This window comes from Drosophila ananassae, chromosome 3L (assembly GCF_017639315.1).
Source record: "Drosophila ananassae strain 14024-0371.13 chromosome 3L, ASM1763931v2, whole genome shotgun sequence".
Classification (NCBI taxonomy): Eukaryota; Metazoa; Arthropoda; class Insecta; order Diptera; family Drosophilidae; genus Drosophila; species Drosophila ananassae.
The window spans coordinates 8,704,059-8,727,087 of NC_057929.1; the positions used below are offsets into that span (position 1 = coordinate 8,704,059).

Sequence of the window (23,029 nt, forward strand, 5' to 3'; positions counted from 1 at the left end):
CTATTAAAATTTGTTTTTATGAATATAAAATCCCGATGTAACTGTGGATTTTTTATGAGCTCTTTTGCCTGCTCGATGGATTCAGCTTCTTCTGTGTTTAGTGTATTCAGTACCTCTACAATTCCTTCCATATTATTCGCATAATATGATGCCGCTTTTATCCACGTACCCCATCTGGTTATTATAGGTTCAGGGGGTAATTCGATGTCTAAAATTTGTTTAAATTTTTGAACTCGAAGAGGAGCTTTTTTAAATATTTTTTTGACGCAGCTTATAAATGCGTTTGCTTCTGGAAACGATGTTTGTTCAAGCATTGAACACGATAAGAATTCCAAACATAGAATGTAGGAGATCGGACCCATGTGAATAAGTGATTAACAGCATGGTTTGAAAGACGATCTCCTGCAGTCGAACCGAATATTTACCATATGTGGTGCACTTGAAGCACTTAAGAAAGGGCCACATAGCAGGTCAGCGAGCAGTCCGTTGATAAGTAGTTTTAAATAGATTTAAGATTTTCATGTATGTTTCTTGTAAGAGAATTGTAAGAAATAAAAACAGTTTTTAAAACGGAACTCATTGGAGTAACACTTATTTGAAGGGCTCCTCTTAACATTTGGTCCATCGAGACACCCTGACGTTTTCCCCCCTGTGGTAAGAGACTCAGGTTTAAAAAACTGGCACCTATAAGTGGCTGTAGAAAAAATAAAAATTCTCAGCCCAAGGTAGCTAAAAAATAAGGCTGCGATCTGAGTCAAAAAGAGCTCAGTTTAAATATCGTAGTCCTCTGTTGTTTCCCCCCAAGAGGTAAGGAACACAGAGAATAAAATAATATAAATGCCAATGAGCATAATCGAATAGAAAGGAAATACAAAAATAAATAAATATTTCCTTCTATCGTGTGTTTTCTGGAACGACACCAGAATAATAAAAATATATATAAAAATATATAAAATATAAAAAATTTTGTGTTGGCGTATCCGAGGCCCTACATCGGAAAAGTTTAAAAGAAAAGTAAACGTGTAAAAGTTTAAAAAAGTAAATTGTGGACAAACAAACTTAAAAAAAAAAAAAAAAAATCATCAGCATTAGCAACAGCAACAGTGGCGCAAAATATTGTTAAATCGGAAAAAATAAAAAAATAAAAAAAAAAAAAAAAAAACGTCAGTATCAGCATCAGCCGTGACTACATAGCAGAAGCACATCAGAAGCAACATCCGCACGACACCAACATCATCAAAAACATCAGCTAAAGCAGCAATAAGCGCCCCAAGCAGAAGCAACATCCGAGCAACATCAGGAGCAATATCGGCCGAAACGATTAGAACAGCATCATCAGCCAGCAGCAGTGACAACACCCCAAGAGGAAGCAGCATCAACAGCGCAGCGACAACAAAATTACCAAATTAACAGAAAAAAATATATTGATCGGCAAGTTTGGTCTTTTTAGTTTTATAACTTAAATATAATTTTAATTAAAAATAAAAACAAAAACTTTAAAATATGTCGACAAAAGAAAAAATCGCGATAATAGAAGACCAGGTGCGTCTCACCCGGCAAGTAGATGCGCTTCTCGCAAAAAATTCTTATGTAGAAGAAGATAGGGAATCACTTAAGAACATCGAGCTTAGAGCCTGCACGAACCATAATCATTTGGTTCAACTTGGTGCTGTAGAGCACGAATATTTTACTAAAAAACATTTCGATAGCATGCTATCAAAATTCAAGTCCGCTAAGGAAAAAATTAAAAATATTATTGGCCAGGATGAGCTATTTTCTAGGCTTGAGGGTGCCTTAAAGAATCTCGAGGATTACCTCGAGCAAACATATATAGAAATCCAGGAAAGGAAAGCTGAAACCTTTCCTATAAGAGTTAAAAAATTAAAAATGTTTCTTAGCAGAATAGAAACAGTGTCCGATCTTATAAATATTGAAGGGCTAAATAATAAATATATGCCCAAAATAATAGAGCTCAGAGAAGATGTGGAAATACACATTGAGCTCATGAACAATAAAATCGAAGTGGGTCGAATAGAAAAGGTAGAAGGTAGTAATCCTAAAATGGACGAACTACCTACCCTACCAAAAATTGAGGTTCCCAGTTTCTTTGGAAACTCCAAAGATTGGGACCATTTTTATGAGTTATTTAAGGAACTTGTGCATTCAAGAATGGATTTAAGTCCATCATTGAAGCTAAGCTACCTTAAAAGTGCTCTAAAAGGGGAAGCACGAAATGTGGTCTCCCATTTATTGCTTGGCTCAGGCAATAATTATGATGCAGCCTGGGAGTTGCTCATAAAAAGGTATGAAAATAATAGAAAGATATTTTCAGACCAATTAAATCGCCTGATTGAGCTTCCAAAAATAAATTTGGACTCATATAGGCATTTAAAAAATACAATTGATTCTATAAATGAATCAATTTATATGATGCGTCTTAAAGCAAATCTGACTGAAGAATCAGATTGCATTTTTGCGCATATTATTTTAAAGAAATTTTCTATTGAGGCTCTGCAACAATATGAGGGCCAAGTTAAAAAGTCAAATGACATTCAAAATTTGAAAGATGTCATAGAATTTTTAGATCAACGGCTTAGTTCGTTGACATCAGTTGGAAATGAATTACCAACTAGAAAAATAGTACAAAAAAATAACATAAATAGTCAAACTTGTCCGATGTGCAAAATGCCCGGGCATCAAATAATTAATTGCTATAAATTTAAAGCACTAAGTCCACAGGAAAAATCAAATATAGTGAAAAGATTGAATGTGTGTTATAGATGCTTAAGGCACAATTCAAACACAAAATGTACAAGCGAGCAAGTATGCTCGTATTGCCAAAAAGTACACCATAGCATGTTGCATTTTAAAAAAGAGAATGTAAATACATGCATGACCTCTGAACCAGCGTTGTTGGCCACGGCGTATGTTCAGATTAAAGGTCAAGATGGTGAATTCGGGAAATTTAGAGCATTGATTGACAATGGGTCACAAAGCACTCTAATTACAGAAGAAGCGGCACAAAAACTTAAGTTGCCAAAAATAAAAGCTCACACTGAAATAAGTGGAGTATCAGCAACAGGTGCCTGTGTTTCAAATCACAAATTAAAATTGGCAATCAAAAATAATATGAAATATTCAAAAGAAGTAAGCACAAACGCAATTATTTTGCCAAAGTTAATGAAATGTCTTCCCACAAATAACATTGGTATAAATAAGTCGGATTGGAAAGGATTCTATTTAGCGGATCCCAATTTCGATAAACCTGGTCGAATTGACCTGGTTATTGGTGCGGATTTATATCCCCAAATTTTACTGCCAGAGATAACCAAAAAGGGTATGCTTCTTGGGCAAAAAACTATCTTTGGATGGACAGTGTCAGGTTGCACGAAATCCAGGGGTAGTAAGTTAATTGTTGCAACCAGTATCGAGCTCAAACAAATGGACCGATATTGGGAGGTAGAAGAAGAGGACAGCAATGACTTAGAAACTGAAATATGTGAAACGAATTTTAAAAAATTTACTAAAAAAGATCCGAATGGAAAATATATTGTTGCTATACCTTTTAAAGAAGATACAACATTAGGAGATTCGAAGAATCAAGCAATGGCTCGTTTCATGAACTTGGAAAAGAAATTACAAAAAAATGAAAAACTTCGAATTGAATATTCAAAATTTATGAAAGAATATTTGGACTTAGGACATATGGTAGAAGTAAATGATGAAGGAAAATATTACCTTCCTCATCAAGCTGTTATCAGAGAATCCAGTCTCACAACAAAATTAAGAGTAGTTTTTGATGCTTCAGCCAAAACTAGCAATAAAAAAAGCCTAAATGATATTATGTGGGTTGGACCAAGAGTTCAAAAAGACATTTTTGATATAATTGTAAATTGGCGTAAGTGGGAATACGTGGTATCATCGGACATTGAGAAAATGTACCGACAAATTAAAATAAATCATAAAGATCAGAAATTTCAATATATATTGTGGAGGGATGACCCTAAAACAACAGTTAAAACCTACAAATTAATTACGGTTACTTATGGTACCGCTTCTGCCCCATATTTAGCAACTAGAGTATTAGCAGATGTGGGTGAAAATTGTGAAAACAAAATGATTGGGGAAATAATAAAAAATGATTTTTATATGGACGACCTCATGACAGGAGCGAATTCAATAGAAGATGCCACAACCATAGTTGAATTAATCTCAAAAGAACTAGCGAACTCTGGGTTCAATTTGAGAAAGTGGGTTTCAAATAACGCAAAAATACTATAGATATAATAGAAATGGTAGAAAATTCAGGAGATAATAAAATAGTTAGCATCAGAGAAGATGAATTTGTAAAAACCTTAGGGCTACAATGGGACCCTAGTAAGGACGAGTTTAAATTTACAGTATGTTGTTCTGAACCTAAAATGTTAACTAAAAGATTCGTCTTGTCCACACTATCAAAAATATTTGATCCATTAGGCTGGTTGGCACCGGTAACGATTGTGGGAAAAATCTTTATACAAAAATTGTGGACAGCAGGAATCAATTGGGATCAAGAGCTAGTAAATGAAGATCGTAAGGAATGGGAAGAATACAAATCAGGGTTAGAGGCGTTGGGACAAATAAGAGTCCCTAGATGGATTAATTTTAAATCAGAATTATGTATTCAAATTCATGGTTTTGCAGACGCTTCAGAAAAAGCTTATGCGGCAGTAGTATATGCCAAGGTGGGATCGGAAGTAATCATAATCGCTAGCAAAAGTAAGGTGAATCCGATCAAAAATAGAAAAACTATCCCAAAATTAGAATTATGCGCTGCACATTTGCTCAGTAAGTTAATGATGCGCATAATGGAAGCCATGAAAAATTACAAAGTAGAGCTATATGCATGGAGTGATTCAACCATAACGCTAGCCTGGATTAAGAATGGGTTAAATAAGATAAAATTTATCAGGCGTAGAACAGATGAAATTCGGGAATTAAAAAATGCTGAATGGAATCATATAAGATCCGAGGATAATCCAGCAGACCTAGCGTCAAGAGGAGTTAGCGCAAATCAATTGATAAATTGCAATCTTTGGTGGAGAGGGCCCAAATGGTTGACTGATCCAAAAAGCCAATGGCCTCAGTCGCCAATCATGGAGGAATCCTTAATATTAAATACATTAGTAAAAACCAAAGATGACGCGATTTACGAATTGATGCAAAAGTTCTCCTGCATACATAAATTAACACGAGTATTAGCTTACGTAATACGATTTTTAAGGATGAAAACAAGAACTAACTCTAACCCAAAGTTTTTAACAGCAAAAGAGTTAAAAGAAGCTGAAATTGTCATAATTAAAAAACAACAGGAGTTTCAATTTAACAAAGAAATAAAATACCTAAGAACAGGTAAAGAAATTGAAATTAGCAGTAAAATAATAAGTCTTAACCCGTTTCTAGATATTAATGGAATACTTCGGGTAGGTGGAAGACTGCAAAACTCTAAAGCGGCCTTTGAAGTTAAGCATCCTATAATTTTAGACAAAGGTAACATTTCGACCTTGTTAATAAGGGATGCTCATAAAAACACGCTTCATGGAGGTATAAATTTAATGAGAAACTATGTTCAACGCAAATATTGGGTAATTGGGTTGAAAAATATAATAAAGAAGCAACTGCGAGAATGTGTAAAATGTTCAAGGTATCGCAAAATCACCGTAGAACAAATAATGGGAAATCTGCCTGATTACAGGGTAAACATGTCGTATCCTTTCTTTAATACGGGAATCGATTATGCAGGGCCATACCTTATAAGATGCTCCAAAAATCGCGGTCAAAAAACATTTAAAGGATATATTGCGGTATTTGTTTGCATGGCCACAAAGGCTATCCACTTAGAAGTGGTTAGTGACTTAACGTCTGATGCCTTTCTAGCAGCATTTAAGCGGTTCCTTGCTAGAAGAGGAAAATGTGCCAACATATATTCAGACAATGGAACAAATTTTGTAGGAGCATCAAGAAAATTAGATGAGGAATTGGAAAAGGCCATTAGGGAAAATAGTAAAATAGCATCGCAGTTACAGAAGGAAAGGATCCAGTGGCACTTTATTCCCCCGGCAAGCCCCCATTTTGGAGGGATCTGGGAAGCAGGAGTAAAATCAATGAAATACCATTTAAAACGAGTAATTGGGGACAATGTACTAACATTTGAAGAAATGTCTACATTGCTTTGCCAGATAGAAGCAGTATTAAATTCCAGACCTTTGTACTCATCCAGCGAAGATGTAGATGACAATGAGGTGCTAACTCCTGGTCATTTCTTAATTGGAAGACCGCTACTAGATGCAATCGAACCCAATGACGAAATTGGGAAGATTAATAATTTAGACAGATGGAGATTCATCCAAAAAATAAAAAGAGACTTTTGGAATAAATGGAAGGATGATTATTTGAATACCTTGCAGCAAAGATATAAATGGAAAAGAAATTCTTCAAATATAAAAAAAGGTCAAGTAGTTATCTTAAAAGATGACAGTTGCCATCCAGCGAGGTGGCCTCTAGCAAAGGTTGAAGAAGTCCATAAAGGAAAGGACGAAAAAGTTCGAGTTGTTAAGCTTAGGGTGCAAGAGAATGTGGTAACCAGACCATTAAATAAAATATGCCCCCTAGCTGGTGTAAATGATCTAGATAACGCAGAAGCACGTCAAAGTAGATCCAACCCGCCCAAAGCGAGAAGTAGTTCTAGATTTTCTAAGCTGGGAGTGATGCTGGCCTTAATAATGCTTTCATTATGCTGTCAGCTGACAAACGCAGTCCCGGCAATCAGAGATTCAAAATATGGTTTTGAAGAAATTCCCAAATCTTCGTCCATATATTTAGATCCGATGGGAGACATAGAAGTGGTTTCATCCTCATGGAATTTAGTAATATACTACGATATGGAAGCATATTTCGAGATGATCCATAAAGGGAAAAACATAATCACCAAGATGAGATTAGTCTGTGAAAAACTTCATGGGTTTGAGGATCAGTGCAACCTTATTTTAGAGAACACCCTCAAACAGATTTTGGAGTTGGAGGAAAATAATAAACTCTTCATGACTCATAATAAATCGAGGCAAAGGCGGGCACCATTTGAATTTATAGGTTCTTTATACCATATTTTGTTTGGAGTAATGGATGAAGATGATCGAGTTCAAATGGAGGAAAATATGAAAAATTTGTTGAATAATCAAGAAAGTTTAAAAGAGTTAAGCAAAAAACAAACTTCGTTAGTCGATTCTACTACCAATATTCTAAAGAAAACTACGGAAGAAGTCAATACACACTTCAGAAGTATGAACAAAAGAATAGAAAATATGACTGTAATACTGCAAGAGTCGTATTACGTATACAAAGAGTCTATTAAATTCTTTATGGTAACGAAGGAGTTGAGTAGGCTGATCGATGAATGCGAAAAGATTCAAGCAGGAATCATAAGCCTGTTAATTGATATCAACCATGGAAGGCTTAATACCAACATTTTACGTCCAAGTCAGCTTAAAAATGAAATAGCTAGAATTAAGGACGTCCTATCCGAAAATTTGATTCTTCCAGGGAAAAGATCAGGTACAGAATTAAAAGATGTGTACACTTTACTTACCGCAAGAGGGTTGTTCGTAGACAAAAAACTAATTATAAATGCGAAAATACCTCTGTTTGGTCGGCATGCGTCTAAACTATATAGGGTTATTTCTATTCCAGTTAGAGAAGAGAATCAAACTATTCTAGCTCAAATTGACGCGGAATATTTAGTGTACAACTTTGAAATAGATTCATACCACTTAATGACGGAGTCTACAATTGCTAAATGCCAAAAGTGGCAAGCAAACAAAAGAGTTTGTGACGGCAGCTGGCCATGGAGCAATGGCAACGATAATAGTTGTCAGCTCGGACCCCTTAAACCAAATAGACCTTCCAATTGTTTTTACAAACCAGTCTTATCGTCGAACTCATTTTGGGTGGAATTAGAAAAAAGAAGTAGTTGGTTATTTAAAGTTGAGGCAAACACTAAGTTAAGGCTCCAATGTGGCCACTCCAAAATCCAGATCATTGATTTGCCGGAGCAAGGCATATTAACAATCAGTTCAGAATGTACAGCTCGGACCGATGATAAAATTCTAATTGCTCAGCATATTATTGAAACGGAAAGTCAAGAAGCATTAGCTTCGGCTTATATAGGAGAAATAAGCGAGATTCCGAAAATAGCTTGGGACCCTCTAAAGCCTCCTGTTATGAACCATACAGCAGAAATAGCTTACCTGGCCAAACAAATAAAAGATTTGAAAGCAAAAAATTTAGAATTGAAAAATATCGACTTTCATCATGTGTCAGGTCATAGCTCGTTAATTTTAATAATGATAATCATAACTATACTGATTATATCCTATGTAAGAAAATTAAAGTCGAGAAGACAATTGATGGCTATAGCACTACCAACCACAATGCCAAATGTTTAAAAAAAAAAAAAAATGTTTATTTTATATGATTATTGTATAATGTAATGGTTTTATACATATAATTAAGTGATAAATTAAAAAAGAAAAGCTACATATATCTAAAAATAATAAAAAACGAAATAAGTAATTACAGTCCACTAAAATATCGAATGAAAAAAGTTTTCAAGATGTCCACTAAAAAATCGAACAATAATAATAATTAATTTAAAAATGTAAACAGAAGTCAAGCACTTTTGTGGCCCCTTGCAGGATGTTCAAACATTAAGTTGAACATGGGAGCTAATATAATAAACAATGTTAAAATATGTAATAGAATGATATAATTAACAACATATTGTTATCAAACAATTATAATAATAATATTTTCTAATATTGGAAAAAGAAATTTATAAAATTAATACAAAAGCAGAAATACACATATATGTACATATATAGTCCGCTATCTAGCGTTATCAATGGACAATATAATGAATTTAATATATATAAAATGTACACCTTTTTTGTGGCCCTTTGCAGAATGTTCAAGCATTGAACACGATAAGAATTCCAAACATAGAATGTAGGAGATCGGACCCATGTGAATAAGTGATTAACAGCATGGTTTGAAAGACGATCTCCTGCAGTCGAACCGAATATTTACCATATGTGGTGCACTTGAAGCACTTAAGAAAGGGCCACATAGCAGGTCAGCGAGCAGTCCGTTGATAAGTAGTTTTAAATAGATTTAAGATTTTCATGTATGTTTCTTGTAAGAGAATTGTAAGAAATAAAAACAGTTTTAAAACGGAACTCATTGGAGTAACACTTATTTGAAGGGCTCCTCTTAACAATGTTCGAATTTTTTCCGCTATTAAATTTAAGCCATGTGCGAAACATGTTAAGTGAATAAGATTTGGATAAAATATTTTTAAATTTTTTCCAGCTTTTATCATATATGCAGCAGCGTCTGTTAACAGCAGCAAAACTTTTCCTTCATTGCCTTGTGGCCTCAATAATCGGATGCTGTCGTTAACGAAACGAGTTATTGTTGCGTTGTTGACCTCATCCAGTTGTTTACACGCTAATAAAAATGAGTTTGAGTGTTCCTCGTTTTCGTTTAAGACTCCAATAATACAGTTCGCGACATAACGGCCTTGCTTATCGGTTGTTTCGTCGACCGATATCCAAACGTTTTCGTCCTTAATTTCGTCACGAATTTTTTGCATTGATTGTTGGTAGCATTTGTCTAAATATGTTTTTCTTAGGGTGCTCTCATCTGGTATTTGTTGCCCTGTGTATTTTTTTAAAAAATTTGCAAATGTGTCATTGTTAACTACATTCCATGGTATATTTCCCGCCACCAACGCTGCACATAGATCCATTTTAAAATCACTGTTTGAATTTGAATTGCCGTTATTGTTGGTTTCTTCATTGGATGATTGGAAGTCTCCAAAGCAGTATGATTCATATTGATTGGCTGTTATCGATGGCACTTGTTTTTTCCTAAAAAGATAGAAACATATATACTTAAGTTGGAAATTAACCTACACCTTTTAATATAAATATACATATTACCCTTTTTCTGTTTTTTTTATCACTTGTTGGTTAACGTCGTTGACGATAGCCCGGAAGTCTTTAGTTAATGCATCTTTGTTCATGACCTCGCAAAAGGTTTGAATGTAAACCGAACCTTCGCTTGAATGGCGGTAGCTTAAAAATCCTTCGGTGGTGCTATAACATTTCATGATCCCCAAAGGATCTTTTCGAAGAGGTTTTGCGTCCGCTTCCCAAACGCCTTTGCAAGCCTGAACCACAAAGATTATTGGTTTTCCTTTCAAGGTCGGGTTGCTTAGTAATGGATTGACGACTTCAGTGTCCAAATCATACTTCTGATTATCAGACGCTTCAATTTCTTCCTTTAGGTGACCATGGCTCAAGATTACAATAATCAATGCAGATTGGAGCTTGAAGTTCCTTCTAGATACTGAAGTAATTAATTAGAAAGAAAACTATTATTTAATTAAATACCTAAAAGACAAGAGCTTACAATTCTTAATCTTTGAAGACACTTCGTCGAAAACAGGATTATGATGAACTTCTATCGAGCATCCAAGTTTGTGGAATGTCTTATAGAGAGACTCAACATCCTTAGAACTATCTCTCGTGATTCTCGAATATCTCGTGATTCAATATGACTACCGTAGCAGGCTCTAATTTTTGTTGATCAATTGGAGTTGAAATTGAAAGATTTTCAACATTTGGCAATTTTCCAACGGCATCCTATTTAAATAGATTCTTATATAAATAATTTGTTTAAAGAATAAAGAATATTATATTCCTACCAAATCGGCGGAGGAGGTATATGAAGGATCTGATATAATACGAAGAGCTTCCTCCTTAAAAAATAGTTAATTATATTTTTGAATCATTGTATTATGAAGTACAGATTGTCTTACCTCTGTCAGTGAAATAGCCACCATAGGCACCTGACCCTAGGAATCCATCAAAAGAGTTTACCATATAGTTAGTTTCTGTTAAAAAATATAAAAATTGAATAAGGCCTAATTACTTACAGTAAACCCTAAATAATCAGTATCTTCAGGTGGCTGCATTATAGGAATAGCAACCATAGGCACCTGTTTCTGGGAATCCTTTAAAAAAGTTTAATATTTAGAATGAGCAAGCAAGAAATCGTAATTAAGTAGACAGTCTAGTTACTTGTTTACTTACAGTTGAGATTGGAACATTCATATCTGCAGGATATGATGTCATTGGCTCAGCAACCATGGGTACCTGTTTTAATGTATCCTGTAACCATGTAATGTAATGTGGATATATTTCCTTTCTTTATTCAAAAGAAGATCACTGTGGACGGAAGTCCACGAGGTGACGACCTGCATGCCTAGGCGTGCGAGTTATATATGTGTTATATATTATGAGCTAATGCACCAAGTGAAATACAGCACTAGTTTGGTAAACTTTATTTATGAATGATTCCACTTAGAGGTTGGTACAAAAACTGACTTAAAACTATACAATCGGTGTCTTATATAGCGTCTTTTGTTTGGGTTTAAGATCTAAGTGCTAGGTGTGATCTGATTTCAGAGTGCAGAGTCTGGTCTTGGGTTCTAAGTGGGGGTGTGATTCAAGTGGTTAAGTGGTTCCTTGTTTATGTTTACATCTTCGGATTGATTCTGCATATTCGTAATTGGGTATTTGTGTTTTATAATTTCTAAAGGTCCGCTATGGTTTACATTAATTTAGATTGCAACGTTGGCCTTATTAGAAGTTGTGTATTAGTGGGTAGAGAGGGGGCTATTGATGATAATTGTATAACTTGCGCGAGGAAACTCTATATATAGCCGAAGAATTAAAAATTTTCTGTAGGCAACCGATCTAAATGAATGATATACCAATCGAAAGGTATTGTTTCAATTAGATAATTTTTGTCGAAACATATTCCAAAAGTTATTTGGTTTGGGAGAAATTAGGGTGAAAGTAAAAAAATTTTTTATCACTAAAGTGGGGCTGGTGGACACATTTTAGTCCCCAGATAGAATATTTTTATATATTCGCATTCTATAGCTAAATACGCGTCGATTGGTACCTCAATCGACCCGATCCGACATTTCATTCAGAAGTTATTCGAAAAATTCAATTTTTTCTTCTTCTTCAAAATGAAGCCAATTTGCGTCGGTTTGTCGGTTTGTCTGTTTGCACTATTTTTATCTTAACAAGAAAGGAAAGCTAACTTCGGGCGGAGCCGAAGTTTATATACCCTTGCAGTTGAGTCGCAGTCCGCTAGGTGGCGCCACCCATCTTATATTATTAGATATATAGCGGATCGTATATCGTTGGCCGATCCTTATGAAACTTGGAAAATCGAATTTTTTTGCCAAAAGAGGAATCCATTGAAACTCCCATCCTTCTAACTTGAAAAACAACGAAGTTATAGCATTTCCGATCAATCAGTTATATGACAGCTATAGGATATAGACGGCCGATCCTGATGACATTTAGCAGATCATATAAGTTGGCCCAAATTAGAATGCACAGAAATTCCCATCCTTCTAACTTGAAACACAACGAAGTTATAGCATTTCCGATCAATCAGTTATATGGCAGCTATAGGATATAGTTGGCCGATCCTTATGAAATTCGACAAATCAGATTGCTTTTCCCAAAATATAATCTCTACCAAATCCCATCTTTCTAACTTAAAAAACACCAAAGTTATGCCAATTTCGATCGTTCTATGACAGCTATAGGATATAGTCGGCCGATCCTTACGAAATTTTGTACATAAGATATTCTGGTCAAATATAACATGTGTAGAAACTCCCAACCCTCTAACTTAAAAAACATCAAAGTTATGGCATTTCCGATCAATCAGTTATATGGCAGCTATAGGATATAGTCGACCGATCCCGGCCGTTCCGACTTATATACTGCCTGCAAAGGAAAGAAGGGTGTGTGCAAAGTTTCAACTAGATAGCTTTAAAACTGAGAGACTAGTTTGCGTAGAAACAGACAGACGGACAGACGGACAGACGGACAGACGGACCGACGGACAGACGGACAGACGGACAGACGGACATGCTCATATCGACTCAGGAGGTGATCCTGATCAAGAATATATATACTTTATAGGGTCGGAGATGTCTCCTTCACTGCGTTGCACACTTTTGACCAAAATTATAATACCCTCTGCAAGGGTATAAAAATCCTGAAAAAATTTGGAAAATGTTTGTTACTATCATATGAGCAACTATTGTTCTACAACTTTTTGAAATACCTTAAGCTTACGTCAAAAAATTAAAAAAACTTTGTTAATGAAAAAATTCATAACTTTATAATTAAGAAAGATATTAAAAAGAGCTTTACACCGTTGAAAGGGGTTTTTAAATATCTATTTCACTTTCTTTGGGACCAAACGTCTATATAGTACACAAAAAAAAATACACTGAAAATAAACTTTTTTTTTAAGAAAAAAAATTATTTTTCAAAATTTAGTCGACTGACCCTTTTTTTTTTTTGCACGTGTAGATAGCTTTTGAGATGACGCAACTTTTGACATATCGCTCATATCTGGCAAAATCCGTTAACTCAAGATATAGTCCTGTAAGTGCAGCTACCCATTTTGTGCAGCCTCCTGTGAAGCTTGCATTTACTTATACATGTGTGTGTATTTGATTGGCAACTTTGCTTTTTGGAGTCTGCATATATTTGGTCTATACCCTAAAAAATATGGAGTATATCTTTTCAGATTTTAGATAATTTATTTAAAAATAAAATCCAAATAAAAAAGGGCTTAAAAAAGTAAAACGTAAACATTGACTCAAGTTGGACTCGAACCCAGGCCCTCCGTGTTAGGAACCACGACGCTCTCCACTCAGCTATCCTCGAACTTTGTTGCTTAATGGCAACTTTTGATGTAATTCTACTTTGTGTTTCAGTGTCTCATGTCTTAATGAGAAGACTCGGAAGATTGGTACTTCAACCGACCCGGTCCGACATTCCTTTCAGAAGTTATTCAAGAAATTCGATTTTTACAGTTTTTTTAAAATGAAGCCAGTGGGTCTGTTTGTCTATATTTTTTTCTTTGCAATACTGAATAAAATTGCAGATTTTTGTTAATGTCATATGACTCATATGATATGAGCAATTATTGTTCTACAACTTTTTGAAAAAGCTGTAAAAATCTAATTTCTTAAATAACTTCTGAAAGAAATGTCGGACGGGTCGGTTGAGGTACCAATCTTGAGGTCCCAAAGAAAAACAAGAAAAGAAAGCTAACTTCGGGCGAAGCCGAAGTTGATATATCCTTGCAGTTGTGCCATTTCCGATCGTTCAGTTATATGGCGGCTATTGGATATAGTTGGCCGATCCCTATGAAATTTGGCCAATAAGATTATTTTGCCCAAAATGGAATCTGTACCAAGTCCCATCTTCCTAACTTAAAAAACACCAAAGTTATGCCAATTCCGATCGTTCTATGATAGCTATAGGATATAGTCGGCCCATCCTTATGAAAGTTTGTACATAAGATATTTTCAAATATTTCAAAAATAAAATACAAATAAAAAAGGGCTTAAAAAGTAAAACGTAAACATTGACTCAACTAGGATTAGAACTCAGGCCCTCCCGTATTAGAAACTCTCCACTCGGCTAATCTCGAACTTTTTTGCTTGATGGGAAATTTTGATGTAATTCTGCTTTATGTTTCAGTGTCTCATGTCTTAATGAGAACAATGCAAAATTTTATGAGTAGAACGCTTTATATGCATATGCCCCTACTGAGCATATAATGCATATAAATAAATGCAGCCACCACCGTTTTGGGCCAAATCATGGATTAAAAGCTAAAAAAAAACCAGGCAAACCAACTCCGCCAATACTTTTCTAATATTTATTATTTTATATCGCACACCCAAAATAAATTGTTACGTTCAACAATTGGTTTAACTAGAAAAACTGGAAAAACGTAATTTCCATTTTTTTTTAATTTTTTATCTTTGCGCATTTTTTTTTAGATATAATACATGTTTATTATATGATTGATCGGATATGCCATAAATTTTTTTTTTGTTATAAGTTAGAAGGAAGGAACTTAGTACAGATTGCATTTTGGGCAATCTTATCCGATTTGCAAAATTTTATTAGGATAATTGGCTTAACTTTGTTGTTTTTGAAGCTAGAATGATGGGACTTTTTATGGTTTCCGTTTTGGGCAATCTAATCCTATGTTCATAAGAATCGGCCAACTATATCCTATACCTGCCATATAACTGAACGATCGGAAATGGCACAACCTTTCTATTTTTAAAGATGCTTGGGGTGTTTCCAATATTTTTATTAGAAATTTTGTTGATGGTGAAATTCTCATAAGGATCGGACAACTATATAGGATCCGATATATATAATAATAATATAAGCTTCTGCTTAACTGCAAGGGTATTTCAACTTCGGCTCCGCTTGAAGTTAGCTTTCCTTTTTTGTTTTTTTTTTTTATAATTTATTATATAGTGGAACTCTCATAAGGATAGGCCTCTCATCTGTTAATTTGTTAAAAAAAATTGGTTTCCCACAACTACGAAAAAATTTTGGATCTTAAATACATTTTTGGGCAAATTTTTAATTAAAATTTTTAAACTAACCAAATTCCAAAACCTTTGTAAATTAAAAATACGTATAACTTCAGAGCCACTGAAGCTATTGAAAAATTCTTTACGTCTTTGGAAAGGTTTTTAAATTTTCCACCTTCTTGAATTTCAAAATCTATAGAGATAAAAAAAAAAGAGTTTTGATGTTTATCCTTACAATTAAAGTATTGCTAACTGTGTGAATCGCCTGTCCAGAGGTTACTTCCATATATATATATTCTATATATTATGCGTTCTGTTTTAAATAATTGAAGATCAATATATACAAAAAAACAACTGATATCATATAAAAAAACCTCTTGACGAGGTAAAGTTCCGGTGACGAACCTGCATGCGAAACCCAAAATATCTGATATCAATTTTAGTGACGATAATATGCTATATAGGTGTACAAAATTGCATATAAAAAATATTCTTGTTCGGCACGTGCAAGAAAAACAAAAAACAAATCAGTCACGTGCCGAACAAGAATATTTTTTATATGCAATTTTGTACACCTATATAGCATATTATCGTCACTAAAATTGATATCAGATATTTTGGGTTTCGCATGCAGGTTCGTCACCGGAACTTTACCTCGTCAAGAGGTTTTTTTATATGATTGCAGAATTAATTACCGAAGTCGTTTTGTCCATTATGCAGCATTTTTTTTTATTATTCTTAAGAAAGCTTTCTTCATTATACCCTTGCAGAGGGTATTATAATTTTAATTTAATAAATTTTGTGTTGTGATTGGTTGGCGTTTAATAGAGGACTGAGTGCCTTGCAGTGCTTGCAGCAAAGCAGAAAGTGCTCATAAGTGGAAATGACACATCGATTAAATGATAAGATTAGGGAAGTTTAATAAAGATAAGGTAGTCAACAGACCTTTAATAGTTGCTATATATATCTGTGAGCTGAAAATACATTATTTCAAATACTTGCTTTAAGAGGCAATTAAAGGACTTACCATGATTGCCTCTTAAAGACAGCAATTACTTTCCTTGACTTTTCCTACACTAAAAATAAATCCAATAATTGTATAACAATAACTATATTTTATCCCGCTGTCCACAACTAAAACGCATGTAGAATGTACATTTTTAATAAAAAGATTTATTTATAATTAACACTCGTCTAGTTATTCAACGTGTTCGGATTTCCATCGGTATAAACATTGTGGCCAAAGTAGAATTTTTTATTTAGCCTTGGAACGAATGTTGGTATTTGCCTCTTTCTGAAAAGGAAAAGTAATTGTATGAAATATACAATAATTTCAATAGTCCAGTTACCCTTCAAAAGTTTGACTCGCCACTTGAATGCCTACTTCCCGAATTAATGATTCGAAGTCCCAATCCTGGCCATATATTTCCAAATGAGTGCACAGCGCCTGAATATAGGGAGATCCCTTCTCCGGATCGCGATAACTTTTGAATCCTTCCGTGGTAGAGTAGCACTTTATATACTCTGTGGGACTGTATTTAATTGGAAACGCATCCACTTCCAGGTTACCTTTACAAGCTTGAGTAATAAGAATTTTTGGTTTGCCAACCAAGGTCTCGTTTCTAAAGAGTGGATAGAGAACATCTTCGTTCAAGTTGTACCGTTTATTGTCACAGGTCCCGATCACATCATTGCGATCACCATGACTTAGGATGACGATGACCAAAGCTGGTAGATGCTTCAAGCAATCCCCTTCCACTAAAGTTTAAACATTCTTTGAATAGATATAAACTTCATAAACTAAATACTCACATTTGTTGAATGTTTCTTTTACAACGTCCCATGTTGGGTTGAGTATTTCAAGGACATCACAGTTCAAGGAAGTAAAAGTCCGATGAAGGGCTTGAACATCTTGTGCCGTTCCTTCGCGTTTTCTGCCATCAATGAATATATGATGGTTTAATATCAACACCAATGGTCGCGGTGCGTTAAGAATCTTTTCAACAATAGCAGGAGTTTTGATAGGTTTTGGGTTTGTTGGGTTTATGCTAGAAGCCTTTAATGGCCTCTGCGGGTCGGACTTTGGTTTGGCAATACACTTGAGAGCAGGCAACACAAAGTCTCCAAAGCAGTATGATTCATATAGAGTGGATGTTATCGATGGCACTTGTTTTTTCCTAAAAAGATAGAAACATATATACTTAAGTTGGAAATTAACCTACACCTTTTAATATAAATATACATATTACCCTTTTTCTGTTTTTTTTATCACTTGTTGGTTAACGTCGTTGACGATAGCCCGGAAGTCTTTAGTTAATGCATCTTTGTTCATGACCTCGCAAAAGGTTTGAATGTAAACCGAACCTTTACTTGAATGGCGGTAGCTTAGAAATCCTTCGGTGGTGCTATAACACTTCATGATCCCCAATGGATCTCTTCGAAAAGGAATTGCGTCCGCTTCCCAAACGCCTTTGCAAGCCTGCACCACAAGGATTTTTGGTTTTCCTTTCAAGGTCGGATTTTTTAGTAATGGATTGATGACTTCAGTGTCCAAATCATACTTCTGATTATCAGATGCTTTAATTTCTTCCTTTGGGTGACCATGGCTCAAGATTACAATAATCAATGCAGATTGGAGCTTGAAGTCCCTTCTAGATACTGAAATAATTAATTAGAAAAAAAAAATATTATTTAATTAAATACGTAAAAGACAAGAGCTTACAATTCTTAATCGTTGAAGACACTTCGTCGAAAACAGGATTATGATGAACTTCTATCGAGCATCCTAGTTTGTGGAATGTCTTATATAGAGACTCGACATCCTTAGAAATGCCAGGTCGATTCATTGAAGTATCATTAAATATCTCGTGATTCAATATGACTACCGTAGCAGGCTCTAATTTTTGTTGATCAATTGGAGTTGAAACTGAAAGATTTTCAACATTTGGCAAATATCCAACGGCATCCTATTTAAATAGATTCTTATATAAATAATTTGTTTAAAGAATAAAGAATATTATATTCCTACCAAATCGGAGGAGGTATTTGAACGATAGAACGAACTGATTTGATTTGATATTTGAACGAACTGACGAAGAACTTCCTCCTTAAAAAATAGTTAATTATATTTTACAGTAGACCTTAAATATTTATACAACCGTTTTTCGAGCATTCTCTGTTACTATTTGTAAATTTTTAATAACTATTAAAAAACATTTAATATAATTTTCCTTCATTTTTAATTTAATAAATTTTGTGTTCTGGTTGGTTGGCGTTTAATGGAGGACTGAGTCATACATAAGTGGAAATGATTCATGATGATTCATGGTGTTCAAGCATTGAACACGATAAGAATTCCAAACATAGAATGTAGGAGATCGGACCCATGTGAATAAGTGATTAACAGCATGGTTTGAAAGACGATCTCCTGCAGTCTAACCAAATATTTATGTGGTGCACTTGAAGCACTTAAGAAAGGGTCACATACCATGTCAGCGTGCAGTCCGTTGATAAGTAGTTTTAAATAGATTTAAGATTTTCATGTATCTTTCTTGTAAGAGAAGTGTGTGAAATAAAAACAGTTTTAAAACAGAACTCATTGGAGTATCACGAGTAGTTACGGGGCTCCTCTTAACATTTGGTCCTTCGAGGCACCCTGACGTTTTCCCCCCGGTGGTAAGAGACTCAGGTTTAAAAAACTGGCACCTAGAAGTGGCTGCAGAAAAATTAAAAATTCTCAGCCCAAGGTAGCTAAAAAATAAGGCTGCGATCTGAGTAAAAAAGAGCTCAGTTTAAAAATCGTAGTCCTCTGCTGTTTCCCCCCAAGAGGTAAGGAACACAGAGAATAAAATAATATAAATGCCAATGAGCATAATCGAATAGAAAGGGAATACAAAAATAAATAAATATTTCCTTCTATCGTGTGTTTTCTGGAACGACACCAGAATAATAAAAATATATAAAATATAAAAATTTTGTGTTGGCGTATCCGAGGCCCGACATCGGAAAAGTTTAAAAGAAGAATAAACGTGTAAAAGTTTAAAAGAAAAAAACGGCGACACCAACATCAACAGAAAATAAGCACCCCAAGCAGAAGCAACATCCGAGCAACATCAGGAGCAATATCGGCCGAAGCAAGTCATCCACGCAGAAGCAACATCCGAGCAACATCAGGAGCAATATCGGCCGAAACAAGTCATCCACGCAGAAGCAACATCCGCAGCGACACCAAGGTTAACAGCAACATCAGCCAGCAGCAGTGACAACACCCCAAGAAGAAGCAGCATCAACAGCGCAGCGACAACAAACAACAGCAGAAAATATATTGATCGGCAAGTTTGGTCTTTTAGTTTATAACTTAAATATAATTTTAATTATTTTATTTTAATTAATTAAAAAAAAAAAAAAATCCAATATGTCGACAAAAGAAAAAATCGCGATAATAGAAGACCAGGTGCGTCTCACCCGGCAAGTAGATGCGCTTCTCGCAAAAAATTCTTATGTAGAAGAAGATAGGGAATCACTTAAGAACATCGAGCTTAGAGCCTGCACGAACCATAATCATTTGGTTCAACTTGGTGCTGTAGAGCACGAATATTTTACTAAAAAACATTTCGATAGCATGCTATCAAAATTCAAGTCCGCTAAGGAGAAAATAAAAAATATTATTGGCCAGGATGAGCTATTTTCTAGGCTTGAGGGTGCCTTAAAGAATCTCGAGGATTACCTCGAGCAAACTTATATCGAAATCCAGGAAAGGAAAGCTGAAACCTTTCCAATAAGAATTAAAAAATTAAAAATGTTTCTCAGCAGAGTAGAAACAGTGTCCGATCTTATAAATATTGAAGGGCTAAATAATAAATATATGCCCAAAATAATAGAGCTCAGAGAAGATGTGGAAATACACATTGAGCTCATGAACAATAAAATCGAAGTGGGTCGATTAGAAAAAGTAGAAGGTAGTAATCCTAAAATGGACGAACTACCTACCCTACCAAAAATTGAGGTTCCCAGTTTCTTTGGAAACTCCAAAGATTGGGACCATTTTTATGAGTTATTTAAGGAACTTGTGCATTCAAGAATGGATTTAAGTCCATCATTGAAGCTAAGCTACCTTAAAAGTGCTCTAAAAGGGGAAGCACGAAATGTGGTCTCCCATTTATTGCTTGGCTCAGGCAATAATTATGATGCAGCCTGGGAGTTGCTCATAAAAAGGTATGAAAATAATAGAAAGATATTTTCAGACCAATTAAATCGCCTGATTGAGCTTCCAAAAATAAATTTGGACTCATATAGGCATTTAAAAAATACAATTGATTCTATAAATGAATCAATTTATATGATGCGTCTTAAAGCAAATCTGACTGAAGAATCAGATTGCATTTTTGCGCATATTATTTTAAAGAAATTTTCTATTGAGGCTCTGCAACAATATGAGGGCCAAGTTAAAAAGTCAAATGACATTCAAAATTTGAAAGATGTCATAGAATTTTTAGATCAACGGCTTAGTTCGTTGACATCAGTTGGAAATGAATTACCAACTAGAAAAATAGTACAAAAAAATAACATAAATAGCCAAACTTGTCCGATGTGCAAAATGCCCGGGCATCAATTAAGTTTTTGCTATAAATTTAAAGCATTAAGTCCTCAGGAAAAAACAAATATGGTTAAAAAATTGAATTGGTGCCACAGATGTTTAAAGCACAGTTCAAACTCAAAATGTCCAAGCGAGCTAGTATGCTCGTATTGTCAAAAACTACATCATAGCATGTTACATTTTAACAAAGAGAATGTAAATACATGCATGACCTCTGAACCAGCGTTGTTGGCCACGGCGTATGTTCAGATTAAAGGTCAAGATGGTAAATTCGGGAAATTTAGAGCATTGATTGACAATGGGTCACAAAGCACTCTAATTTCTGAAGAAGCGGCACAAAAACTTAAGTTGCCAAAAATAAAAGCGTACACTGAAATAAGTGGAATATCAGCAACAGGTGCCTGTGTTTCAAATCACAAATTAAAATTGACAATAAAAAATAATTCTAAATATTCAAAAGAAGTGAGCACAAACGCAATCGTTTTGCCAAAATTAATGAAAAGTCTTCCCACAAATAAAATTTTTATAAATAAGTCGGATTGGAAAGGATTCTATTTAGCGGATCGCAATTTCGACAAACCTGGTCGAATTGACCTGGTAATTGGTGCGGATTTATATCCACAAATTTTACTGCCGGAGATAACCAAAAAGGGTATGCTTCTTGGGCAAAAAACTATCTTTGGATGGACAGTGTCAGGATGCACGAAATCCAGGGGTAGTAATTCAATCGTAGCAACCAGTATCGTGCTCAAAAAAATGGACCGATATTGGAAGGTAGAAAAAGAGGATACCAATGACATAAAAACAGAAATAGGTAAAACTAATTTTAAAAAATTTACTAAAAAAGATGATAGTTGCCATCCAGCGAGGTGGCCTCTAGGAAAGTCAAGAAGCATTAGCTTCGGCTTATATAGGAGAAATAAAAGAGATTCCGAAAATAGCTTGGGACCCTCTAAAGCCTCCTGTTATGAACCATACAGAAATAGCTCACCTGGCCAAACAAATAGAAGACTTGAAAGCACAAAATTTAGAATTAAAAAATATCGACTTTCATCTTGTGTCAGGTCATAGCTCTTTAATTTTGGTAATAATAATCATAACTGTACTCATTATATCCTATGTAAAAAAATTAAAGTCGAAAAGACAATTGATGGCTATAGCACTACCAACCACAATGCCAAATGTTAAAAAAAAAAAAAAAATGTTTATTTTATATGATTATTGTATAATGTAATGGTTTTATACATATGATTAAGTGATCAAAAAGAAAAGCTATATCTAAAGAAAAAATTAAAGTATATTACAGTCCACTAAAATATCGAATGAAAAAAGTTTTCAAGATGTCCACTAAAATCAAAAAATTAAAAATATATATAATATTACAGTCCACTAAGAAATCGAACAGAAATAATAATTATGTAAACACACGTCAAGCACTTTTGTGGCCCCTTGCAGGATGTTCAAACATTAAGTTGAACATGGGAGCTAATAAAATAACTTAAACAATGTTAAACTATTTAAAAATATGTAATAGAATGATATAATTAACAATATATTGTTATCGAATAATCATAATAATAATATTTTTTAATACAGTAGAACTCCAATTATCCGAACTCCGACTATCCGAATCGCCGATTATCCGAATCAAAAGTCTTGACTTGACTTGTCTTAACTTGCAGTTGTGCCTACACTGACTTCCCCCCGCGATTGTTTGTTTTGATTAGCCAGTGTGCTATTGACCTTGCTCGAGGACGCTACTTTTTCGCTATGGCTTACGTTTGTTTGTGCGTGTACAATACTGTATTATTTTTATACCATGGCTTCGAAAAGAAAACGAAAATCCGATTATCCGAATATTTGATTATCCGAATGGGTCCCGGTCCCCT

General features: G+C 34.6%; 3 protein-coding genes across 3 annotated transcripts; 1 reads left to right on the forward strand and 2 right to left on the reverse strand.

Moving 5' to 3' along the window:
* Nucleotides 1-3,104: 3,104 nt before the first annotated feature.
* LOC123257198 lies at nt 3,105-22,476 on the forward strand. The gene is made up of 2 exons (XM_044715235.1): nt 3,105-8,536; nt 22,386-22,476. Exon 1 carries the CDS (start codon nt 4,293-4,295, stop codon nt 8,478-8,480), a length of 4,188 nt encoding a protein of 1,395 aa, XP_044571170.1. The 5' UTR covers nt 3,105-4,292; the 3' UTR covers nt 8,481-8,536; nt 22,386-22,476.
* On the reverse strand, nt 10,381-16,380 carry LOC26513691. The gene is made up of 7 exons (XM_032450735.2): nt 16,240-16,380; nt 11,190-11,267; nt 11,033-11,110; nt 10,916-10,951; nt 10,802-10,855; nt 10,507-10,739; nt 10,381-10,443 (listed from the first exon to the last, which is right to left on the reverse strand). The coding sequence occupies exons 1-6, from the start codon at nt 16,255-16,257 to the stop codon at nt 10,614-10,616; spliced, it is 390 nt and encodes a 129-aa protein (XP_032306626.1). The 5' UTR covers nt 16,258-16,380; the 3' UTR covers nt 10,381-10,443; nt 10,507-10,613.
* LOC6494667 (caspase-1) lies at nt 16,698-19,065 on the reverse strand. Its single transcript, XM_014907421.2, has 7 exons — nt 19,032-19,065; nt 18,573-18,650; nt 18,267-18,510; nt 17,794-18,202; nt 17,357-17,721; nt 16,894-17,302; nt 16,698-16,838 (listed from the first exon to the last, which is right to left on the reverse strand). Exons 1-7 carry the CDS (start codon nt 19,032-19,034, stop codon nt 16,739-16,741), a joined length of 1,608 nt encoding a protein of 535 aa, XP_014762907.1. The 5' UTR covers nt 19,035-19,065; the 3' UTR covers nt 16,698-16,738.
* Nucleotides 22,477-23,029: the final 553 nt, after the last annotated feature.

Excerpts from the sequence above, each read along its gene's own strand:
- LOC6494667 (XM_014907421.2), bottom strand. Across the intron at positions 18,511-18,572 it reads CAAATACCTCCTCCGATTTG|GATGCCGTTGGATATTTGCC; the intron begins GTAGGAATATAA and ends CTATTTAAATAG. Across the intron at positions 17,303-17,356 it reads AAAAGAAACATTCAACAAAT|TGGAAGGGGATTGCTTGAAG; the intron begins GTGAGTATTTAG and ends TTTAAACTTTAG.
- LOC123257198 (XM_044715235.1), top strand. The coding sequence starts at position 4,293 with ATGGTAGAAAATTCAGGAGATAATAAAATAGTTAGCATCAGAGAAGAT.
- LOC26513691 (XM_032450735.2), bottom strand. Across the intron at positions 10,952-11,032 it reads CTGATTATTTAGGGTTTACT|GGTCAGGTGCCTATGGTGGC; the intron begins GTAAGTAATTAG and ends ATGGATTCCTAG. Across the intron at positions 10,740-10,801 it reads ATACCTCCTCCGCCGATTTG|GATGCCGTTGGAAAATTGCC; the intron begins GTAGGAATATAA and ends CTATTTAAATAG.